This window comes from Oncorhynchus nerka, linkage group LG22 (assembly GCF_034236695.1).
Source record: "Oncorhynchus nerka isolate Pitt River linkage group LG22, Oner_Uvic_2.0, whole genome shotgun sequence".
NCBI lineage: Eukaryota > Metazoa > Chordata > Actinopteri > Salmoniformes > Salmonidae > Oncorhynchus > Oncorhynchus nerka.
In genome coordinates this window covers 75,961,268-75,986,881 of record NC_088417.1, presented here as the reverse complement: position 1 = coordinate 75,986,881, position 25,614 = coordinate 75,961,268, and the positions used below count along the sequence as shown (strand labels likewise).

Sequence of the window (25,614 nt, the reverse complement as noted above, 5' to 3'; positions counted from 1 at the left end):
AGTGATCTACTATTGGAGGCATTGACTCTTAAGGAGACTTGAGAGAGTGGTTGTAGTAGTGTGTTTCTGCTGGGTCCCAGCCCATTCAGGTGTGGGAGGGAACGGACTTGTAGACCAAGTTGCCAAATGGGCTTTAAACTAGATATAATTGATATTTGTGCTATATTGGGTAGAGGCTAAGATCATTTTTATAGACGTGTAGAAGAGGTGGGACTCCCGGGCACTACGGTCGGTTTATATGCCCTTGCAAAGAAAGGTCAGTGGAACAAGATTCAAAAGGCGGGACAGGGTGGGGGTTTGTTAGAAGTTAGTAGGGCTCTTTTTTTCATGTTCTTAGGTTGGCATTTATATGCCCTGCAAAGAAAGGTCAGTGGAACACGATTCAAAAGGCTGGACGGGGGTTTGTTAGAAGGGCTCTTTTTTTCATGTTCTTAGTAGTACATGATTAGGTAGGAGGGTTTCGTGTTTTTGTTTGTTTTGATCATTGACCATTGTTTTTTGACAATACACTCCAGTACAGTAGGTGGCGCTATGCACTTCTAACGTCTGTTTGCAGACCGCCATAGAAGAAGAAGAAGTTGTAGCTTGAAACTAGACACACACCGCAGTTTGGTGGTGGTTGCATGCAACATTTTAGCTAGCTACAGCAACATTTCATATTTGCAGGTAAATGCACCATACTTTGTAGAAGTCTATCATAATTTATGTTTGAATCATTAATATTATATTTTAATAAAGTTACTGTATTAGAATTAGTTAGCTAGTGATTTAGTTTGACTGCTAGTTTGCATAAGGCAACGTTAGCTTCGTAACGTTAGCTAGCAGATAGCTTATTGGAAGCTAGCTAGCTATTAGCTAACGTTAGCCAGTAACGTTATTAGCGGTCTCGTTGTAGAGTCATAAAACATTATACGTTTACCATGCAAGTAGCGAGTTATGTCTATTGTATAGATAGTATTGATATTCTATATATAATAATGGGCTAACATGTACCTATCTAGCTTTCCAGGTAGTTAGCTAAATAGCTAGCATTAGCTAGCTAGCATTCTAACTTGCAAAAATGGAGACGCCAGGTGAGGCGCGCCAAAAGGCAGCAACGTTGCCATAGCCAAACTAGCTAGTGGTTATTACTAGTTACCACAGCCACAGAGTCAAAATGGCTATATCGTAAAAAATAATTAAAACAAAAATCAACTTTTTGGGCTTAAATTAGGGTTAGGCATAAATTTAGCAGTGTGGTTATGATTAGGTTTATAATCAGATTTGACGAGAAATTGTATAAATAGGCGGGGTTTAGCCATAAATGTAATTATTCCATTGTGGCTGTGGTAACTAATGACAACTGCTAGCTAACGAGTACCAAACTTTAGATAAATTGACCTAGCTAGCTAACTAGATGTATGCCTTCACTTGTGTGATCTCGTGGTCTAGAATAGCGGATCCACAATAAACTAGCAACTTGTGGCTGTAATTTCTCAAACCTACCACCACATTTGATTTGACATGAGTACAAATCGGTTGTCATGTGAGACTGAAGCAAACCATTGTTTTTGTTGTTTCGTTTCTCTTAAATTGTGATGTTAGGTGCAGTATGGAACCCTCAGAGCATCCAGAAACCTCAGCCACTTTTCAAATGGCCAATGAGAATGTACATCTAGACCTGCTATCCACACAGACTGATATGGACCTGTTTTCTGGGCACACTGATATGGGCCTTCTGCCTGCTCAGACTGATGAAGGCCTACTGTCTGCACCGAGTGATATGGACCTGCTGCCTGCTCAGACTGATGTAGACCTACTGTCTGCACAGAATGATATGGACCTGCAGCCTGCACAGACTGATATGGAGGTGGCCTACTCTGGCTCACTGGGAACAGAGGGACACAGTGGGGAGCAGCAGGCCCTTGACGAGTTGACAACCTTTCTCACCCAATCTGAAAGAGAGAGGCTGAAAACTCAGGACAGTCTGAGCATCCTGGGGGACCCAGACTCACTGGAACTGTCCAAAGTCCAGGTGGAGGACTTTTACAGCCGCACAGTCCTTCCAGAACCATCAGACTTTCAGGAACCCTCAGTCTTTCCAATGCCCTCTGTCCTTCCAGAACCTTCCGTCCTTCCAGAATCTTCATACCTTCAAGAACCTTCAGGCTTCTCAGAGTCCTCAGTCTATCCAGAACCCTCATACCTTTCAAAACCCTCAGGCTTTTCAGAGCCCTCAGGCCTGCCAGAACACTCAGACTTCCAAGAGCCCTCCGGTTCAGCCACAGGCCTCAGTCAGGATGAGTGGGGCAGGCAGGGTCACACAGAAGCCTGGTCAGAAATGGGAGCTGAGCCTGGAACAGACAGACTGGAGGTCACCGAGGGAACTCCGACTGTAACTGGGACACAGATGCCAGAGACAGGAGAGGAGCAAATGGACATAGTGCATGAAGATCCCACTGCATCTGTTCAAGATGAAGTTGATCCAAATATGCCTTCTATAGTCAGCGTAGAGAGCTCACACTCTGAGGATGGTCCAGGCAAAGAGGAAGCCTTATCATTCTATGGATTGGTGCCAAAGGTAGAGGGCACAGCAGAGAAAAAGAGTGAGAAAGAACAGCCTGTGGGGGGCGGTATGTCCCCACTATCATCCTGGGCCCAGCCATTGACACCAGGTGAAGGTGTGTAGTAAGGAACTTTAGGTTTTTAGGCTCATAAGTTTATTAACTTATGTCACACATACATAGATGTCTCAGTGCCACATAAATAGTTTGAGAAGTATAAAGGGAAATGCAAAACTTGATTTAGGCTTAATTACACATCTTTGAGAAACGATTAGCAATCACATCTTCAAATAGCCATGTCAGTTTACATATAGTCTGCATCTGCTATGTCATGAACAGCCTTTAGTTACTGATGATCAATTGTGTTTCAGCTGAGGAACAACCTGAAACTGAGGTCGCCGTCGAAGATCCAAATGGTCAAAAGACTACGGTAAAAAAAAACTTTTCGTGAATTCTAGACATTTTCTGTAAAAGTAAGTTAATTACTGTTAGTTACTCTTCTCATTTATTGTAGGGGAGAAAGAGAGGTCGTTCTAATCGTGGAGAAGTGAGGAAAAATACGCAAAACTTGTCTGGTGGAGGTAAAACGTTTTTCGTAAATCTGCCTAGCTAATTAATTTTACCTCGGTCTCAACTATCATTATGTAGGACTATTTTTCCAATTATATGATTATCACGCTGATCTAAATGCGTTGTCTTCTGCTGCAGACCAGCTAACGGACAGCGGTTCTGACGATGCAGCTGATGATCCGAGGGACACAGACTTTGACCCCGCACGGTTTGGCCTCCGGCGCTCCACCAGGGTCTCCCAAAGGAGCCAGAGCACTCCGCCCCCCCGCCTCATTTCCCCGAAGTTGTCTGGTCCTGCCTCTACCCCTGCGTACACTCAGAGGTCTGGAGGACCCCCTCCACCCCGGCCGCCACCCCTCGCCAGCCTACTAGGGTCCTCTGTGCCAACTGCAGTGGGATTCTGCAGAGCGGACAGACTGCCTACCAGCGCAGGGGTCAGCCTCAGCTCTTCTGCAGCTCCACCTGCCTTAACTCCTTTGGCAAGAAAGCCCCCAAGAAAAAGCCCTGTGCTTTCTGTAAAAGGTAAGCCTCTCAATAGATATTCAATGAATGTGTTCTTAGTTTCTGCTATTCCTTCCAGTAAGGACAGTGGATTTTATAACATTCCTCATGCTATTTCATAGTAAAGTAAGTGTTAACGTTGTGCATCGTTTTGATCTCAACAATATTTGTGAAATTTACCTCAAGGTTTGTGTCTTCTATTTTAGGGACATGGGGAATAGAAAGGACACCATGCTTGCACAGGTTGGCCAGTCACAGTCCTTCCAAGAATTCTGCAATAGCACTTGTCTTTCCCTGTATGAGGCCCGGCTGGAGAAGGGCCCGACACAGCCCCCAAAACCAAGTGCCCCTGCCCAAAGATGCAGCGTGTGCAACCACATGCGTGAGGTACCAAAGCTTTCACCATAACATTTTAGATGATGAGCTCCCAGCCATAGCATATCTCTTAGTTGTCAATCAAATGTATTTGGCGTCAGTCAAATGGGTGGGCAGGCAGGCAAGTTCCCATTCAGTTGTCAAAACGTGGGTTGGGACAAGCATGCATTGGTTGGGACAAGCATGCATTGGCAGGCAAGCTGCAGAATGGTGAGCAGGTTACTTTTTCCCCATCGTTTATCTGTGCAATTTTGACGGCCAACTACAAGCTGAAAAAGTTTGAGGGTTTATCTACTGTTCCCTCATTAGATTTTAGCTCATCTCGCTCTGGCTAACATTAGTTGTTGATCTGGTTGTTTTTGATGTGCACAGGCACTTGAGGGGGAGAGAGCCTACCTTTTCATGGTTGTTTGATCAATAGGGCTGTAAAGTTCACAAATGTAAGAGGACTCCCGTCATGTTTACATATTTGCAGAAATCCATTCAGGTGGCTTTTGGCGAAGGTTTTGTAATAAACGTAAGTCTCACTGTTGCTACTGCCTGTAAACACACAGTCCAGTTCAAAGTGAATGATGGCAGGCCCGTGTGGCAAATGGCTTATTTGCATATAGTCCTACTTTTGCGCTCATTGGCTATGGTGCACCAGTCTGTGTAGAGTTCAGTCCTGGACAATACATATATTTCTCTTAGGTTTTATTTACTGCATTGTCTATTAATTGTCCAAACGCATGGCTGCTTTTTAATAAATAAATACAATTTATTTAACCTTTATTTAACTAGGCAAGTCTGTTAACCTTTCTAGCGCGCCCCTCAACAACATTCCGCTGAAAAGGCATTGCGCAAAATGCCAAAATATTTTTTAGAAATATGTAACTTTCACATATTAACTTGTTATGGCTGCAATCCCACTAACGGGATAAGTGTCATCAACAACCGCTGAATAGCATAGCGCTACATTCAATAAATATTACTACAAATATTTATATCCATGAAATCACAAGTGCAATATTTTATTTTTTATTTTTATTTCACCTTTATTTAACCAGGTAAGCAAGTTGAGAACAAGTTCTCATTTACAATTGCGACCTGGCCAAGATAAAGCAAAGCAGTTCGACACATACAACGACACAGAGTTACACATGGAGTAAAACAAACATACAGTCAATAATACAGTAAAAAAACAAGTCTATATACAATGTGAGCAAATTAGGTGAGAAGGGAGGTAAAGGCAAAAAAGGCCATGGTGGCAAAGTAAATACAATATAGCAAGTAAAACACTGGAATGGTAGTTTTGCAATGGAAGAATGTGCAAAGTAGAAATAAAAAATAATGGGGTGCAAAGGAGCAAAATAAATAAATAAATTAAATACAGTTGGGAAAGAGGTAGTTGTTTGGGCTAAATTATAGGTGGGCTATGTACAGGTGCAGTAATATGTAAGATGCTCTGACAGTTGGTGCTTAAAGCTAGTGAGGAGATAAGTGTTTCCAATTTAAGAGATTTTTGTAGTTCGTTCCAGTCATTGGCAGCAGAGAACTGGAAGGAGAGGCGGCCAAAGAAAGAATTGGTTTTGGGGGTGACTAGAGAGATATACCTGCTGGAGCGTGTGCTACAGGTGGGAGATGCTATGGTGACCAGCGAGCTGAGATAAGGGGGACTTTACCTAGCAGGGTCTTGTAGATGACATGGAGCCAGTGGGTTTGGCGACGAGTATGAAGCGAGGGCCAGCCAACGAGAGCGTACAGGTCGCAATGGTGGGTAGTATATGGGGCTTTGGTGACAAAACGGATTGCACTGTGATAGACTGCATCCAATTTGTTGAGTAGGGTATTGGAGGCTATTTTGTAAATGACATCGCCAAAGTCGAGGATTGGTAGGATGGTCAATTTTACAAGGGTATGTTTGGCAGCATGAGTGAAGGATGCTTTGTTGCGAAATAGGAAGCCAATTCTAGATTTAACTTTGGATTGGAGATGTTTGATATGGGTCTGGAAGGAGAGTTTACAGTCTAACCAGACACCTAAGTATTTGTAGTTGTCCACGTATTCTAAGTCAGAGCCGTCCAGAGTAGTGATGTTGGACAGGCGGGTAGGTGCAGGTAGCGATCGGTTGAAGAGCATGCATTTAGTTTTACTTGTATTTAAGAGCAATTGGAGGCCACGGAAGGAGAGTTGTATGGCATTGAAGCTTGCCTGGAGGGTTGTTAACACAGTGTCCAAAGAAGGGCCGGAAGTATACAGAATGGTGTCGTCTGCGTAGAGGTGGATCAGAGACTCACCAGCAGCAAGAGCGACCTCATTGATGTATACAGAGAAGAGAGTCGGTCCAAGAATTGAACCCTGTGGCACCCCCATAGAGACTGCCAGAGGTCCGGACAGCAGACCCTCCGATTTGACACACTGAACTCTATCAGAGAAGTAGTTGGTGAACCAGGCGAGGCAATCATTTGAGAAACCAAGGCTGTCGAGTCTGCCGATGAGGATGCGGTGGTTGACAGAGTCGAAAGCCTTGGCCAGATCAATGAATACGGCTGCACAGTAATGTTTCTTATCGATGGCGGTTAAGATATCGTTTAGGACCTTGAGCGTGGCTGAGGTGCACCCATGACCAGCTCTGAAACCAGATTGCATAGCAGAGAAGGTATGGTGAGATTCGAAATGGTCGGTAATCTGTTTGTTGACTTGGCTTTCGAAGACCTTAGAAAGGCATGGTAGGATAGATATAGGTCTGTAGCAGTTTGGGTCAAGAGTGTCCCCCTTTGAAGAGGGGATGACCGCAGCTGCTTTCCAATCTTTGGGAATCTCAGATGACACGAAAGAGAGGTTGAACAGGCTAGTAATAGGGGTGGCAACAATTTCGGCAGATAATTTTAGGAAGAAAGGGTCCAGATTGTCTAGCCCGGCTGATTTGTAGGGGTCCAGATTTTTCAGCTCTTTCAGAACTTCAGCTGAATGGATTTGGGAGAAGGAGAAATGGGGAAGGCTTGGGCGAGTTGCTGTTGTGGGTGCAGTGCTGTTGACCGGGGTAGGAGTTGCCAGGTGGAAAGCATGGCCATCCGTAGAAAAATGCTTATTGAAATTCTCAATTATGGTGGATTTATCAGTGGTGACAGTGTTTCCTATCTTCAGTGCAGTGGGCAGCTGGGAGGAGGTGTTCTTATTCTCCATGGACTTTACAGTGTCCCAGAACTTTTTAGAGTTAGTGTTGCAGGAAGCAAATTTCTGCTTGAAAAAGCTAGCCTTGGCTTTTCTAACTGCCTGTGTATAACGGTTTCTAGCTTCCCTGAACAGCTGCATATCACGGGGGCTGTTCGATGCTAATGCAGAACGCCATAGGATGTTTTTGTGTTGGTTAAGGGCAGTCAGGTCTGGGGAGAACCAAGGGCTATATCTGTTCCTGGTTCTAATTTTCTTGAATGGGGCATGTTTATTTAAGATTGTTAGGAAGGCATTTAAAAAAAATATCCAGGCATCCTCTACTGACGGGATGAGATCAATATCCTTCCAGGACACCCCGGCCAGGTCGATTAGAAAGGCCTGCTCGCTGAAGTGTTTCAGGGAGCGTTTTACAGTGATGAGTGGAGGTCGTTTGATCGCTGACCCATTACGGATGCAGGCAATGAGGCAGTGATCGCTGAGATCTTGGTTGAAGACAGCAGAGGTGTATTTAGAGGGGAAGTTGGTTAGGATGATATCTATGAGGGTGCCTGTGTTTAAGGCTTTGGGGGGGTACCTGGTAGGTTCATTGATAATTTGTGTGAGATTGAGGGCATCAAGTTTAGATTGTAGGATGGCTATATAGGAAAACACAGTTTAGTCTTTTGTTAATCCACCTGTCGTGTCAGATTTTGAAATTATGCTTTACAGCGAAAGCAATCCAAGCGTTTGTGTAAGTTTATCGATCACACGACAAAACATTAAGTACACTTAGCATCAGGAAGCTTGGTCACGAAAATCAGAAAAGCAATCAAATTAATCGTTTACCTTTGATCTTTGGATGTTTCCACTTAACGAGACTCCCAGTTATACAACAAATGTTCCTTTTGTTCCATAAAGATTATTTTTATTTCCAAAATACCTCCGTTTGTCGCTTTATGTTCAGAAATCCACAGGAAAGAGCGGTCACGACAACGCAGACGAAAATTCCAAATAGTTTCCATAATGTCCACAGAAACATGTCAAACGTTTTTTATAATCAATCCTCAGGTTGTTTTTAAGATATATAATCGATAATATATCAACCGCAAATGTCTTTCACAGTAGGAGAGGGAAAAGCAATACCTATCCAAACTCTGTTGCGCGAGCAAAACTCATATGACCACTTGACGCGATGTTATCGTTCTGACTAATTTTTCATAATAAAAGCCTGAAACTATGTCTGAAGACTGTTGACACCTTGAGGAAGCGATAGGAAAAGGAATCTGGTTCATATTCCTTTAAATCCAGCAAAGGGAGGCTATGGAACATGGAGTTTTCAAAATAGAAGCCACTTCCTGTTTTGATTTTCCTCAGGATTTCGCCTGCAATATCAGTTCTGTTATACTCGCAGACAATATTTTGACAGTTTTGGAAACTTTAGTGTTTTCTATCCAATACTAATAATAATATGCATATATTAGCAACTGAGACTGAGGAGCTGGCCGTTTACAATGGGCACCTTTTCATCCAAGCTACTCAATACTGCCCCTGCAGCCATAAAAAGTTTTAACAAGTCCAATACAGCAAATGAAAGATAAACATCTTGTTAATCTACCCATCGTGTCTGATTTTTAAAAATGCTTTACATCTGAAGCACAGCATATGATTATGTTAGATCACCGCCAAGTTGAAAAACGCACAGCCATTTTTCCAGCCAAAGATAGGAGTCACAAAAAGCAGAAATAGTGATTAATTTTATCTATAACTTTTGATGATCTTTATCAGATGACACTCATAGGACATCATGTTACACAATATATATATGTTTTGTTCGATAATGTGCATATTTATATCCAAAACTCTCAGTTTACATTGGCGCCTTACGTGCAGTAATGTTTTGATTCCTAAACATCTGGTGATTTAGCAGAAATTCTCATAATAAACATTGATAAAAGATAATAGTGTTTTTAACAGAATGAAAGATAGACTTCTCCTTAATACAACTGCGGTGTCAGATAAAAAATATTTTAAAAATACTTTACGGAAAAAGCATAATCTGAGAACGGAGCTCAGAACCCAAACCAGCCAGAGGAATATGCGCCATTTTGGAATCAACAAAGTTAGAAACAACACCATAAATATTCACTTACCTTTTATGATCTTCATCAGAAGGCACTCCCAGGAATCCCAGTTCGACAATAAATGACTGATTTGTTCCATAAAGTTCCATCATTTATGTCCAAATAGCCACTTGTTGTTAGCGTGTTCAGCCCAGTAATCCATCTTCATGAGGCGCAGGCACTTCATCCAGACAAACTCAAAAGGTTCCGTTACAGTCCTTTAGAAACATGTCAAAACGATGTATGGAATCAATCGTTAGGATGTTTTTAACATAAAACATCAATAATGTTCCAACCGGAGAATTCCTTTGTCTTCAGGAAAGCACTGGAATGAGAGGTAACTCTGTCGGGAGCTCTCGTCATGAGACCAAGGCTCTCTGCCAGACCACTGACTCCAACAGGTCTCATGAGCCCCTCCTTTTATAGTAGAATCCTCATTCAAGTTTCAAAAGATGGTTGACGTCTAGTGGAAGCCCTAGTAGGAAGTGCAACCTCATCCATATCTCAATGTGTATTCGGTAGGCCAAGCTTTGAAAAACTACAAACCTCAGATGTCCCACTTCCTGGTTGAATTTTTCTCAGGTTTTCGCCTGCCATATGAGTTCTGTTATACTCACGGACATCATTCAAACAGTTTTAGAAACTTCAGTGTTTTCTATCCAATACTAATAATAATATGCATATATTAGCATCTGAGACTGAGGAGCTGGCCGTTTACAATGGGCACCTTTTCATCCAAGCAGAGTACAGAGAGTAGGAAGCAGTTCACTCTGGGCACTCTATTCATCCAAAAGTGAAAATGCTGCCCCCTATCCCAAAAAGGCTAAGAACAAATTCTTATTTACAACTACGGCCAAACCCGGATGATGTTGGGCCAATTGTGCGCCACCCTATGGAACTCCCAATCACGGCCGGATATTATTCAGCCGGGATTCGAATCAGGGACTGTAGTGACGCCTCTTGCACTGAGATGCAGTGCCTTAGACCGCTGCGCCACCTTGAAGCCCATATTGCTATAGAATATTCACAAACGTCATTACCAAACACAATGTTTTAAAATGTGAAAATGACCATATCTGAGTAGTCAAACCAAAGTTTATTTGTCTTGTGCGCCGAATACAACAGGTGTAGACCTTACAGTGAAATGTTTACTTACAGGCTCTAACCAACTGTGCAAAAAAGGTATTACGTGAACAATAGGTAAGTAAGTAAATAAATAAAAACAGTAAAAATAACAGTAGCGAGGCTATATACAGTAGCGAGTCTAGAACAGTAGCGAGGCTACGTACAGGCACCTGTTAGTTGGGCTGATTGAGGTAGTATGTACATGTATATATGGTTAAAGTGACTATGCATATATGATGAACAGAGAGTAACAGTAGCGTAAAAGGGGGTGGCGGGACACAATGCAGAGAGCTCGGTCAGCCAATGTGCGTGCGGGGGCACTGGTTGGTCGGGCCAATTGAGGTAGTATGTATATGAATGGATAATTAGTGACTATGCATATATGAGAAACAGAGAGTAGCAGCAGTGTAAAAGAGGGGTTGGTGGGGGGCACACAATGCAAATAGATGGGGTAGCCATTGGATTACCTGTTCAGGAGTCTCATGGCTTGGGGGTAAAACTGTTGAGAAGCCCTTTTGTCCTAGATTAGTAGCTTCGTATTCTTTCTGGGTGTGTGTATGAACAGATTTTAATATGATTTGATGTTGCTAAAACGCTGTCAGTTCCATTTAAATAGACCAACAAGAGTTCCAAACCTCTCTGCCGAAACCAGTATTTTTCAGTTTTCCCATCCCACTCAGACCACTCCCAGACAGTCCTATCATAATTTTTGCACGACTATTTTATTTGAAAACAATCAGTAAGGTACTTAATTGTTACATGGAAATGATTTGATATTGAGATAGAAATGGTGGCATTGGACCTTTAACACAGTATGACTACACTTCCACAATGCTTTGCTTATGGTTTAAAATGCTGTAGGCATTTTTGTTAGTCATACATTATATTGAAGCTATTTTAAAGACTGTAGCGTCTACTCTAGCAACAAGTCAACATTTTATGCTTACCTTGAAAAGCTGGCATAAGCCTTGTTCTGATTTGAGTTTCCCCCCACCATCTGTTAGTCATTTGTCAATTTGTACAATAAAATGTATAAAAAATAAGTAAGCACTTTTTAATGCCAAGTACTGCAAAACCACACAATAATGTGATTATGGTATACCTTCTTTAAAGTTGTCTTTCTGTTGGAATTGCTGGTTAGAGATCTGATCAGCATGCTTCAATTCGAGCTCAGTCAATGTAGTGTATGTGAAGTGTTTGTCACGTCATGGGCTTTTCCCAGAAGTAGTGACAAAGAATACTTAAACCCTAGTGACACCACATTCCACTGTCACCTCATGTTGATATTTCATAATTGAAAAGATTTTGTGTGTAACTGGATCTATGCTGGGATTATGGAGTCTGCATGAGGCAGGAATTCTGTCAAACTTTGAAATCAATATCGACAAGTTTATGCTGCTATTGCGTCTTTTTGTATGCTATGAGCAGGCAGCAGAATACATTATAACCGACTACAAGATTTTGGTCGACTAATGGGAAATGAAAAAGGGTGGCATTATTTGAAGTTAGGATTGATAGAATTCAGCCCCGAGTTTCTTACCTTCCTTCCCTCTTCTGCCTCAGATCAACCATGAGGTAACCATGGGCAACATGATTCACCTGATGTGCAGCGATGCCTGCTTCAACCGTTTCCGCGCCACCAAGGGCCTGAAGACCAGCTGCTGTGACGCGTGTGGCACCTACATCAACACCTTCACCTCCCGGGCTGAGTACCTACTGCATGAGGGCCAACAGAGGAGGTTCTGCAACTCTTCCTGTCTCAGGCTGTATAAGATGGTGGGTGCTGATCTCTTCTTGAATGTACAGTCCTGTACTATTGAGTGATACGAGAGTGATTTGTCTGCTTTGTGTTTAATCAAAGTGTCGTCTTTGATTTCAGAAAAACACTAAGGTGCTCTCGTGCCAGTGGTGTAGGACTCTGTGTAAGAATTTTGACATGCTGTCTAAAGTGGATCAGTATGGCAAGACCAGACACTTCTGTTCTTTGTGCTGTATCGCCTCACATAAAATCAAAACTTCTGGGGACACAGGTACATTCTACTCTCCTTGTTCACTACTGTATTAATTCACCTTTGCTTAATCTGAATGTATTAACGTGATGTCTGACTGTGAATGGCTTTTCACTATTATTACATCTGCTTCTTTTCCAGTGCCCAGTGAAGCCTGCAGTTCCTGCAAAAGAAGCCCCACTGAACCTTACTACTGTAAAACAAATGAGGCCGTGTACGTCTTCTGTAGCCCTAGCTGTTGGAGCAAATTTCAGGTTGGATAAATCCATACCCTTAATAGAGTTTGGACAACACTGCAACCTACAGTTGCATTGTCCAGTATTTAGTCACAACATGGTCTGCCAGATGTGTATACAACACTTTATTTGGTGTTAAACGTAAATTTGAGTACCTCAGTTGTTCAACAAAAAAAATTGGTGATGGATTCTGAAAGTGAAAAAAGGGAACCGTTAATATTTACAGTGTGATGCACAGGCTTGGCCGTAGGTGCCCGTTAAGCAGAAAATGCTAGTTAAAATGCAGACCAAGCAGCTGCAGTGGGCAGTTCAGCCTCACTTCTGGAGCCCGTTAAAATAAAAACTCATCATTAAGCTCTTTAGTGTGGAGAGGGTCAACCTTTGAAAGCTTTTGCCTTTATTCTACCGAAGAACCTATGAATTAGGGCTTGGTCTGTTTCTGCAAAAACCTTGCAATAAAATGTCTGAGAATGGGCTGAGACATTCTTGAGTCCCTCTTTGATACTAGTTCTGTGGGGTTGCTTGTTGTTGTTTTTGCCTTTGCTTAATGTTTGCTCTTCTTGTTAAATCTCCAATTAAGAAATATACTCTTCTTCACAGAGCAACAGTCCCAATGGAGACCTCTACTTCAACTGTCTCTCTTGTCATAACATGTTCAGTGGGGTACCAGAAATCCTAGACTGGCAGGTAATCAAAATGTGCATTTTACATACATTGTGCCCAAAAAAGTGGTTTAGTGAAAACTGTTATTTTTTTCAAGACTACTTCAAGAGGTACATCCACGATTCAGTGGTCCTGTATGGCTCAGTTGGTAGATAATGGCGCTTGTTACACCAGGCTTGAATATATTATTATTTTGCTTGCTTTCAGGACTCAATATATCAGTTCTGCTGTAAGGAGTGCTGTGAGGACTACAAGCGTCTGAATGGTGTGGTTTCCGTGTGTGAGCACTGCAACCAAGAGAAGCTGCTGCATAAGAAGATAAAGTTCTCTGGGGTGGAGAAAACCTTCTGCAGTGACGGTTAGGATGATGCATGCATTTCTGTGCTCATTTTTATATGCAATAGATTGTCGATTTACATGGAAACACTTTACTGTGTCTCTAGGCAGAGACTTATGTTTTTTTGTTGTCTCTTTTTTTTTTACCAAGGTTGCATTCTACTGTACAAGCAAGACTTTGCTCAACAACTGGGCCTGTGCTGTATAACCTGTACATACTGTTCTCAGACCTGCTCACGGGCGGTCACAGAGGAACAGGATGGCAACACATGGGACTTCTGCAGCGAAGATTGTAAAAGCAAATACCTCCTCTGGTACCTGAAAGTATGTCCGAAATAACAATGCCATATTTACACCATGACCATATGACTGGCCCTGAGAAGTTTTAAATTGCTGCCGGTACACAGGCTGCATTCAGTTCACCCTCTTTTCACTGTGCATTGTCTGTTGTATGGTAATATAGACACTTTTTGTTTGAGGAATGAAAGCTTCAGAATGTATGGGCTAAACTGGCACAATATTGTCATCATGACAGAATGCATCCAGAATGTGCATGATTTGCGATCAAATTGTGTTAGCAGTGTCCTCTGTTACCAGGCTACAATGTATGTGCTGTATGTATGGTTTTTGTGTGTGTTTTGAGCTGTGTGTGTTCTCTTAGGAAGCACAGTGCCATGCCTGCAAACGTCAGGGGGAGCTCCTGGAGACCATCCACTGGAGGGGAGAGATCAAACACTACTGTGACCAGCCATGCCTCCTTCGCTTCTATAGCCAACAGAACCAGCCAAACCTAGACACCAAGCAGGGCCCTGGGAGCCTGCTCAGCAGTGCGTTTGCTTCACATATGCCAACACATGCAAACACAACACCCATACTGTATTTATCATAAACCCAGTCCATACATGGGAATTGTTTTTTCTAAGTATGCTGTGTTGTAATATAATTGTTTGTTTGATTTTCACTGTTTGACATAATATTACAAAGTTACTGCTATTGTTTTTGTGATTTCCCTCAAATCTGTAAAATGTAAACACATGTTCGTCTCAGTAATTCGCTGTTAAACTTGTATATGTTTACTGGACTTACAGCTCATTCCCCAGAGTCTACACCTCCCCCTGCAGCTATAAAGACAAGTGAAGTAAGTGTACTTTTTGACTTGCTGCTCCAAAAGTTGGGGGGAAATGCTACCGAAAGGACACAAAAATAAATTTGAGCTTAGCTTTTACCACGCATACAAATGTATTCTCTGCTTGAAAAAAAAACGTGATTGGATTTTGAAATAAAGCAAAGAGCAACTTTTCTCATATTTCTGCTGAGTGAACATCCAAACATTTATTTATGTCAATGTTTGTTATTTCAGGCCACAGGAAGAGGCCTGAAGAGGACTGTAGCCAAGCCTGCTCCTCCCTTCACTCTACCTCTCTCCCAAAGGAACAAATCCTCCATGTGTAAACCCATGATGGCCACTACTGGTGTTGCATGTAAACCTGAGATGAAGTCCCAGAGTTGCCAGACAGGTAATGGCGAATGTAATCCCATGTCCCTTTCTGTAGACTGGTTGGCTGACAACATAATGAAAATGATGCGCAGCAATCAATGATTCTGAATGGTCAGCTAGCAACAATGACAGGAAGATGCCAAGTGGGGAATCGTAGGTGGTTCGTTTCAGCCCATTGTAGACTATATGACCAAAAGTATGTGGACACTTCCTTGTCAAACATGTCATTCAAAAATGATGTGAATAAATATGGAGTTGGTCCCCCATTTGCTGCTATAACATCCTCCACTTTTCTGGGAAAGCTTTTCACTAGATGTTGGAACATTGCTGCGGGGACTTGCTTCTATTTAGCAACAAGAGCATTGGTGAGGCCGGGCAGTGATGTTGAGCGATTAGGCCTGATTTGCAGTCGGCATTTCAATTCAGCCCAAAGGTGTTCGATGGGATTGAGGTCAGGGCTCTGTGCAGGCCAGTCAAGTTCTTCCACACTGATCTCGAGACACCATTTTTGTATGGACCTCGCTTGGTACATGGGGGCATTGTCATGCTGAAACAGGAAATGGGGGCCGGTTGCAGACGATTTTTACGTGCTTCAGCACTCGGCAGTCTCGTTCTGTGAGCTTGTGCAGCCTACCACTTTGCGGCTGAGCCGTTTTTTCTCCCAAGACATTTCCACTTCACAATAACAGCACTTATAGTTGCCCGGGGAAGCTCTAGCAGGGCAGAAATTTGACGAACTGACTTGTTGGAAAGGTAGCATCCTATGTTGTTGCCATGTTGAAAGTCACTGAGCTCTTCAGTAAGGCGATTCTACTACCAATGTTTGTCTATGGAGTTTGCATGGCTGGGGGCTCGATTTTATACACTTGTCAGCAATGGGTGTGCCTGAAATAGCCAAATCCACTCATTTAAAGGGGTGTCCACATACTTTTGTGTGTATATATAGTGTATCTTATTGATACCATGTCTTATTTTGACTGTCGTGTCTAATTTAATTCTAGCTAGCTAACCAACAACTGTAACGATGTAGTTGAGACTGCTCATTGTATGTTTTCAATTAATGTATGTTTTCTATAAACATTTGCAGACTAAATATAGTTTACATAGTCAACATTCTAAGCCAACCCTGTCTGTTTTGCCCCTTAGTTGCTCACACAACAACCAACCCATCTATGGGACTCACTAACACTGTATTTAATATTTAAGATCTATTCTTTTAAGAATCAATAGGTGTATATATCATTCATTTAAAAGTCCAAAAATGGATATAGCAGCTAAGGATTCTAGCTTTAAACATAACATCCCTATGCATATGCTAAGAGCTTTATGTTAAATCAGGCCAACAATTATATATTATATTAGCAATTGCAAAAAAAAGCACCTTCGTGGTTTTAATAAATGTTGTCTGGTTGTTTCAGATGATTTCTTGCAGTCCCCACCTGTGGTGTTGCCAGTCCCTGTACCTGTGTTTGTTCCTGTACCTTTGAATATGTACTCTCAGTACACTCCCATACCAATGGCCCTGCCTCTGCCGGTGAGTTGGTTTTGTCTAGGTCCTGTTGTGTATTGTGCAAAATTTACTCTAGGCTTATCGTCATTAATTTAGAGTCTAGAGTAACTCTTTGTTTCCAGCCAAACGTGTTCCTTATGGGTGCTTACACACGGCTGCAATCTGTGGTTCTCTAGAGTGACTGTCCTATTTATCTGCTTATTGTTTTTCTCTTTATTCTCTGTTAGATCCCTGTCCCCATGTTCCTACCCGTCACACTGGATCATATTGATAAACTTGTGGAATACATAAATGACCTTAAACTCCAGATCCCGTCTGATCCACTGGAGGCTGACATTCTGGCCATGGCAGACATGATAGCAGAGGAAAATAAAGGCACGGGCTCCTCCGGATCTCTCTACTTAGTCAACTTGCCATTGATGTTCTAGATATAATTATTGTAACTATATGGTGGTTATATGTGTTTATTTAGATTTGGACAGTGATCAGAAAGCAGGCCCGTTGCTGAGGGACTGCACCTTATTTGATTCTTCATCCCAAGATGACATCCTCTCCATGGCCGTCAATATGGCTGATGTACTGACTGAGCCAGGTCAAGACCCAGTAGATGAGCTCACCAAAGGCAGGTTCAAGCTTTATAATATGTCATGTCTAATGCAGGGGTCTCCAACAGGTTGATAGCTCGCCAAACAATTTTGAAAGTACATGCATTTTTACATGCACATTCCACCGCAAACTGTCATAAACAAATCTCCCAAGTATCAGACGCCGCAAGCTCCTTGCTACTATCTAGTCGATGCAACATTTACATTATCCCACCCCTGGTTAGCAACTATTGGCTTAAAAAGACAAACCTAACACAATATCTGCCAATTAATTTCCAGTAATATTTCCCCTGTCTGTGTGGTGCGCAAGCTTGTCTATAACTGTGTGTAGCCAGTTGATGTGATACCGTCTACTGGGTTGAAAGAAATACTTTCCCCAGAACCTTCTCAATTAAATGTTAACTGCAAAGCAGGCTTACCTGGCAGAAGTATTTCATGAGTTAGTATACCATTTGTTATTTGCCAACTTTGCCATGAAATGAGCAGCAGCGGTACAGAACCATCCTAGACGGCACATTCCTCACTCGCAATTAAAGGCCCAGATGCTCAATTAAAGGGCCATTGCACTCAATCCAAATGTATTACTTTTCTTCCAGACCTAAAAATTTTATTTTGGTTTGATTTAAGCATTGACATGGACTCCGAACATCCAATGTCATTGTTTTCTATGAACAATTGTAATTTTGAGATTAAAAAATATATAAAACCAGAAAAAATAAAACCAAGAACATAATTTGGGAAAATATGAAACAGAATTTGGGGTTGGGGTCACAGATTTGATAGGGCCCCACTTAGTGTTTTATTAAATCCTTAAGTCTATTGACGCACCTGTGCGTCAATCTAAGTAACACAACAACAAAAAAACATAAAAATCTGTCAGTTTAAGCTAGATATTATTTTTTTGTTTTACATGGTTTTTATCTTAATCCACTGCAGTCGCACATGTCGGCCTTTCTGCATCTGCGGTGAAAGGTGGCCAAGCTACATCGGTGTTTGTCAAACCATGAGTCTGTAATGTCCAAACGGTTTGGCCTAGAAAACTAATATGACCACTCTATGGAAAGATGACTCCCAAACACGATGGTCTTCTCCATTTTGCTTGAAGTCGGTAATGCTGATGTGCCTACTTCTGTCTGTCGTGTCAACCGTTTTGGCTAAAAACTAATATGACCCACTGTGGAAAGGGGAGACTCATGAACACGATGGTGGCTGAAGGCAACCCATACAAATTAAAGGAAGTTTGGAGGTAGTTTTGTGCCAACAAAAACAAGGGGTTAGTTATGTGTCCAAAAAACATATTTCTTGAGGTTTCTTATCTCCTAGATATAGGACAGACACTTCAAAACCTTAATCATTATTTATTTTTTAACTCTTTTTTTTGTTGCTATTTTTGAATGTGTTATTCGGTGCATTTCTGTGGGCTATAGTAGTAAAGGCCAAATTCTATATTTATCAATGTTTTTTTCATCCCTAAAGGGGTCTCAAAATTCCAAATCAAATAGATAAATGATCCATATCCCATGTTAGCTTAGTAGAAATGCCCCCAACGACTTACAGGACCCGGGGAAGAGTTGCAGGGGAGAAGAGAAGAACAATGTGCCTATTTGAATGCTATAAAAAAAAAAGTAGTAGCTCGCGAGATGTTTCGTTTTTTTAAAGTTGTTCTAATGCAGTAAAAGGTTGGAGACCCCTGGTCTGATTAGTTTGCTTTGCTGCCTGAGATGTGTAAACGTACACTATAATTGCACACACTCTGTCAACAGTCTATGATATATATATTTTGTGTCCATTCTCATTTGTGTTCTTTAGCTTCCCTGGACCTGAACCCCAATGTTGATTTCCTCTTTGACTGTGGGATGCCGCCTCATGCTACTTCAGCAGAGCAGAGCGCCGACGTCACTGTTCAGAAGGTATAAATAAACACAGCCTATAATACAAGCGTATTTTGTCAGTTTTTTTTCTAGACCTTACAATGACTATCATTTTGTATTGAATGAAATAGTGTCATAAACGTTCAACTTATTTGAGAGACGCAGTGGAATCGCATAGGATGCTGGACATCAGGAAAAAGCTGGCACCAACATGAGATGTCTTGGTGTCAGACTTACTGGGGAAAAGTGCTCATGTTCTGCATACTTAGACAGCTGCAACAGGGTCCCAAAGGTGAAATGGCTGAATAACAAATATATCCCTGGCGGAAGGCAGGCAGGCATGGTCCCCAACATGCAGCTCATGTAACATAAGGCAACAGTCACAAAACCTACAAGATGGACTGTTTACCAATGAACAGTGTCCTTAAAACAAGAGAGTATTTGGCATATATACTGAAATGTTTACTTTTTTTTGGGGACCAGACAAATTCTTAATGATCAATGCACGTGTAGAATTTATGTAATGGGTGCACTCGGAAGAGAATATGAGTAACTAACTAACCAACTACAGTAGCTACCCCTTAACAGGTCATAGTAGTGTGATGTCTAATATAGGCTTTGTGTCACAGGGACCCAAGCGTCAGGCCATGTCAGAGATGACCCTACACGATCCCCTGGACAGTCAGCCTCTCGGTGCTGGTTTGAACAGCTCTCTTGGGGTTAAAGCCTGGAGGTCATGGGCCCAAAGCAAGCACTCGGACACTGACTACAGAAAACGTAGGATATCTCTTGACTGGAACTTTAAATGTACCTGTCTTTGATAGCTCTGCTTTGAGTTTGATAGATCTCTTGTGAGTAAAATGGGCTGTAATGTTTCAATGTAATCCTGATAATAAAGTGCCTGTAATTTTCTCCCTTATAGAGAAACCATTAGACCTTCTCGTGTGTAGTCCTGAGGAACTGAACCATGGCCTGTCGCAGTTTGTCCAAGACATTGTTCATCCTAGAGGGCCGTGCTACAAACCTGACAGTGTATTTTACCTCTGTCTGGGGATTCAACAGGTCTTGTAGTTAATATTTGCAATTTGTGGAAGAGGGGCTTATTCAAATCTTACATTATTAAAAAAATGTATTATACAGTGTTCAACTAAAACATTTGAACACAGTGGTCTTGTCTTGTATATTTTCCAGTATCTCCTTGAAAACAACCGGATGGTGAATATATTCACAGACCAGTTATATGTCACCTTCGCTGAGGAGCTGAATAAGATTGTCAGCCAATGGCTGCCTTCCATGTCACCTAATGGTGAGTTCATATTTCTATTTTATTTTCACACATTTTGTCTGTGTTGTATTTGGGGTGTAAGTAATGTGTTTGGGTGCAGGTGGTCTCGGTTCTCGTGTCCTGGAGGAGCACCTGTGGGAGTGTAAACAGCTGGGTGTGTACTCTCCCTTTGTCCTGCTCAACACTCTCATGTTCTTCAACACCAAATACTTTGGTCTGACCACCGTGGAGCAGCACCTCCAGCTCTCCTTCTCTACAGTCACGCGGCAGGCCAAGAGGAGGTCTACACCACATGGCATGGTCAAGTCGTCTAGTGTCTGCTACCACCCAAAATCACAACACAAGAGAACAAGTAAAGGTAAGAGTTTGTGTGACTAGCCAGGTTTCTATCTAATTGATATATGCAAATATTATAAAATCTGCATAAAGAAAATGTGCTTTTTCACACCAGTGGTGTGTTTCCACCAAACAGACTTGTTGCAGATAAGTCAGTGTGTGTGTGATGGCGTAGTGGACACAACATACTTTTCCGCTTAAGTTTTCATGTACCGAATAAAAATCTAAAGTTCAATGTGTTTCCATTGCATTTTCAACTCTACTGATAGTTTTGTCACAAACTGTGCCTACTCTGGTCTTGGCACGTGTGCTGTAGCCAACAGCTCTCAGATACAGTGCAGGTAGGCTAGTCTACATAATGAGATTGCTATGGATAAGTGAGAATATTTGTCAAGCGGCAGTAAAGCATTGATTATCATGTCACCAGAATAAGACCCTCAATATTTATTAGAAAGGGGCATTAAGATCACCGTGCACTTTAACCACCCTGTAAAGTTCATCATAACTTATTTAATCTGTAGCCTAATAAACTGCATGCTTTCCCGAGTTGTAGTGAAAGGACCACACACCATATCATTGTGTGACTCTTAAGTTTACTTCTACATGGTGGTTATTATGTCACTATTCACACATGAATGCTTTTTTCCTCTGGCTTTGTAGGTCAGTTTGAAATGGATCAGTTTGGTACTACTTTGGTGGTTTTACGCTGATGTATAAAATTAAAAAGAGGATTTTAGTGTGACATTGTCACCTGAATGCGTTTCCACGGCCATTTCTCGCTTAATTAATTATACCGACATTAAAAAGATCCCACCATGTCGAATGGACAAATTATCTGTCAGCATTTATAAAATTGTACCGAAACTACATGTCTCCATCAGAGCTGTTGTGAATAAATTTTTTTTTTTTAAATATGGTACAAGTCACAACACAACATTGGCATTAATTTGTCATTTTCATGTCTGAGATTTGATGTGGTATAAGAAAGCCCAGTGAATGAGAAGTGTTAATATGCTCCTTAGCCCAATGGATGATTGGCTAGTTGTCATTCCCAGTAACCAATGAGAGATTGTGTTGCTTTGGGTCATGGGTCATGACCCCAGCTTGGGGTGGGGGGAAGCAGGTCGCCTATCTTGAGTTGTACCACATTTCAGCTGAATGACAGGGGACCTGACCAGGGCTAGGGTATGGAGTCATTTTACATGAATATCTCCAACTAGGTGAAATTAAATCTTTGAGTTCATATTTAGAATGTTTGAAAGTCTAGTATAGTGTTATGAGGTCCAGTTTAGTGGTAAGAATGTGTTTTCCAAAACATCCTAAAAATACTGTGCTTGTAGATATCATACGTTATTTCCAACAAAACATATTTTCAATTTCAGTAATTTATATAATTTGTATGTATGCATTGTAGGATCTTTGCCTTTATCTGCTGAGGAATGATGGTTGATATTTGTCTTAAACCCAGGTTATAAGAGTGGCTTTCTCTTATTATTAAATCCCCTTATCACTACAGTTTTTTTTTAATGCAATTAGATGGTGATGGGCAATTCTCCTAGGCAGGACCACCACTCCTAAACATGGTCCTGCTGACCTCAAAGAGCTTCCATTGAAGATAAACTGTCTTCCAGCGATCAAATAATATGGTGCTAATGAGTTGTACTGCTTGGAGACCAACTCCTGTGAAATTGTCCTTGTGCCAGTTGTTTATTTAAAACATATAGGTTAGCCTAGACCCACATCTCCATCCTACTCAGTGTTTTTCTGATTACTGGCATGTTCTGACTGAAACATAATCACGTGTTTTAACGTAGGTCTATTTTCAACTTGGCCTGACCATTCTCTGGATATCAGTGTCACTAGCTAGATTCCTCTGGCTTTGTAGGTCAGTTTGAAATGGATCAGTTTGGTACTACTTTGGTGGTTTTACGCTGATGTATAAAATTAAAAAGAGGATTTTAGTGTGACATTGTCACCTGTTGACAGTTGGTGTTCTATGAGTGCTTGTCTTAACTATTCCAAATAACAGTGAGAGAGCTGTTGATGTAGGAGAAGGAAGTTGTTGCCCCCCCCCCCCCCCGGTTGGTCCATACTGCTATTCGCAGTGTGTCGGACAGCTATTTATACCGCAACGTGGAGTTCTTTGAAGAGCTGCTAAGCATGGGAGGTGTACCATGGTATGCGTCTTAGAACTGGCCCTGGCCATACACACTACAAACGCCAACCCCTGGCCTGCCACTGTTTGGGAAAACCAGGAAGCTAAAAGGAGCAACTCTTGAGTTGTGCAACATGATATACGAGTAGAGAATCACTGACTGAATGTCTGAAAAGTGTTTTAGATGTAAATCAACGTTGGATGAAACATGTGGACTTGTGACCTTCATGACAGCCAAAAGTACCTTTTTATGTAGGAAAGACCCTGTCCATTGCAAAATAATATTAATTTGAATAACCTTTTTATAGTATGACCGACAGTGACATGAAAAACTAAACTGTTGGCGATCAGCTTAATCAGTTTAGCTTGGCACTAACTGTAGCCAAGTGTTAAAATAAACACCAAGGGAAGTGAAGTGAGCGTGTACTCTGTTCTGTTTACACACAGAGGGCGGCTTGGGAAAGAGGAAACGGGATGAGCCTTCTGAGCTGGAGCAACAAGAGAACCGGTTGAACCCTCTCAGATGCCCAGTCAAATTCTTTGAGTTCTACCTCTCCAAATGGTAAGCAATGTAGACTGGCCAGGTACGCACAACTGAAACGCCAGTTGAAGGACTAACCCTGGGTGTCATAGATTCTGAATGGGTTTGATACATTGCAATGAATAAATTAAACTGTATAGTTTCCTTTTTTAGATTCACATATGGTGTCTGTCTTTGTTCCTACAGCTCAGATGGTGTGCGGAGCAGCTGCAGTGCGTTCTACCTGCAGCCAGAGAGCACATGTATGGCTGAGAGTCCTCGCTGGTATTCTGACATCCCCATGGACAAGGGCAGGCTGGGAATTATGCTCAACAGGATCCTGGCTGTCAAGGATGTCTATGATGAGCACCCGGGACAGGGAGACATGGACTGACAGCCACGCAACAAGTTTATATATTGATGCTGATGTGGAAGCCGCTAGCACAAGTTACTTTTTCAATTTTTTTAATTTAGTAATTTAGACGCTTTATCCAGAGCGACTTAGTGAGTGCATACCTTTTCGTACTCGTCCCCTGTGGGAATCGAACCCACAACCCTGGCGTTGTAAGCACCATGCTCTACAACTGAGCCACACAGGACCCACAACCCTGGCATTGTACTCTACAATGCCTTTAGTTGTTCCATGGTTGTTATATCACCCCTACACAAATAGTTCATTGAGCATTTCCCCCATAGAATTACCATTGTAGCTAGATCTGATTAGAAACTATATTAGCACTGCCGTATACCACCCTCAGTTCAGATAATGTATTTGGAACGCTTAGGTACTTTGGGCATCGTCAAAGACAACTAGTTGAAAGGTCTGGTTTGTATTGGAAACCCATATATTTGTTTGTTATGAAGTGTGCAGAACAGCTGTATGAAAGTACTTTACTTTAGTTCATAAAACTATTTAATTGACACTGCATTTAACTCCCTATGCCAGCCTCACTGGATTTTGTTTCATTCAAAAGCTTAATGTTCATACACTGATAACATAAACAGTAATGTTCAACTTAAACACTTTAAATCTGTGTTTACCCTGTGGCCAGTGAGGTGGAAACCATTTATTGCTGCCGGAGATGTTCACATGTACAGTATCAAGAAACTCATAGTCATGGCAGACCTTTTACTTCATAGCTAATGTGTATATATATTGCCCCTCATAATTTCTTATTGTTACAATCATATAACTAACCGTTCATTAAACCACACAAAAGAAGCCTAACTTCATGATAGAAATCTTTTATTTTAAACTTTTTGATCCTGTTTAATTGTCTTTCATTTACAAACTTACGGTTTAATGCATTTTATGTCCTGAATGTCTTGAGAAAAGTTGATTATGTACTATAAAGTTTATTTTCTGTCTTTTTCTAATTGAAGGAATCAAGAATGAATGTCTTGTACAAATTCTTCATAAACAACAGTTCACTATTCATGGTTGTAAAATCAAATGCATGCTTTATCTTAACAGACAAATGTAAACTTTCTAGTGGGTAGTCTGTGCCAAAAGCATTACACAGACGAGCAATTGCTTTGGTATTATTTCCCGTCAGAATAATCGGCATATTATGGGTTCATAAGGAAACAACTTGTTTTGGGACACTGAAATATTATACTCTGCATGGCAAATGTTTGGCTGATGAGAGAGAACCTCCAACAATTACTGTTTGCATACCCAAACTAACTCATTTATGAAGATTTGTACTTCGATTGGCCTCTCTCTTTGCAATCAGACTCACTGGCAACCCTCTCCAGTTAGCATTATGGCACTTGTCCTTTACCTCTGGGAGTTGTGCAAGTCAGACTTGGGTCTCGTCGGTTGACCAAGGGATTGTTCTGTACAGTAACAACTGAAGAAGAACAGGAGCCCACCTCTGTTTCTAGCACAACACATGGCATCTGGCATCCTTTTCAGTTGAAGTTACATTTTGAGGAGTGAAATGTTTCATGAGAATTAACTACCTTGAACAATTAAACAAAATTATCATATGCCTCTACAGAAGGTTTTTGTTACTGGCCCCTGACAAATGAGGTGAACTATCCTGTTTTTTAAGTCTGTTTTCACCCCTCAAATTCCCACTTTAGAAGGTTTCTTATTCACATAAAATCTGGTATACAGTGGGGCAAAAAAGTATTTAGTCAGCCACCAATTGTGCAAGTTCTCCCACTTAAAAAGATGAGAGGCCTGTAATTTTCATCATAGGTACACTTCAACTAT

General features: G+C 41.5%; 1 protein-coding gene and 1 non-coding gene across 2 annotated transcripts; one reads left to right on the top strand and one right to left on the bottom strand.

Moving 5' to 3' along the window:
* The first annotated feature begins 579 nt into the window (after window positions 1–579).
* LOC115105752 (zinc finger MYM-type protein 3-like) lies at window positions 580–24,829 on the top strand. The gene is given in 26 exon segments (XM_029628090.2): window positions 580–666; window positions 1,585–2,660; window positions 2,915–2,973; window positions 3,058–3,124; window positions 3,252–3,464; window positions 3,467–3,635; window positions 3,821–4,001; window positions 11,933–12,145; window positions 12,249–12,399; window positions 12,520–12,632; window positions 13,215–13,301; window positions 13,485–13,635; window positions 13,765–13,937; window positions 14,275–14,440; window positions 14,702–14,751; window positions 14,974–15,130; window positions 16,530–16,645; window positions 16,849–16,996; window positions 17,094–17,243; window positions 19,036–19,136; window positions 19,727–19,874; window positions 20,020–20,159; window positions 20,289–20,403; window positions 20,483–20,740; window positions 23,321–23,435; window positions 23,601–24,829. Coding segments are annotated over 25 exon segments (4,497 nt in total). The 5' UTR covers window positions 580–666; window positions 1,585–1,591; the 3' UTR covers window positions 23,788–24,829.
* trnav-uac (transfer RNA valine (anticodon UAC)) lies at window positions 23,921–23,993 on the bottom strand. Its single transcript has one exon. It is a non-coding gene; the product is annotated as a tRNA-Val (tRNA).
* Window positions 24,830–25,614: the final 785 nt, after the last annotated feature.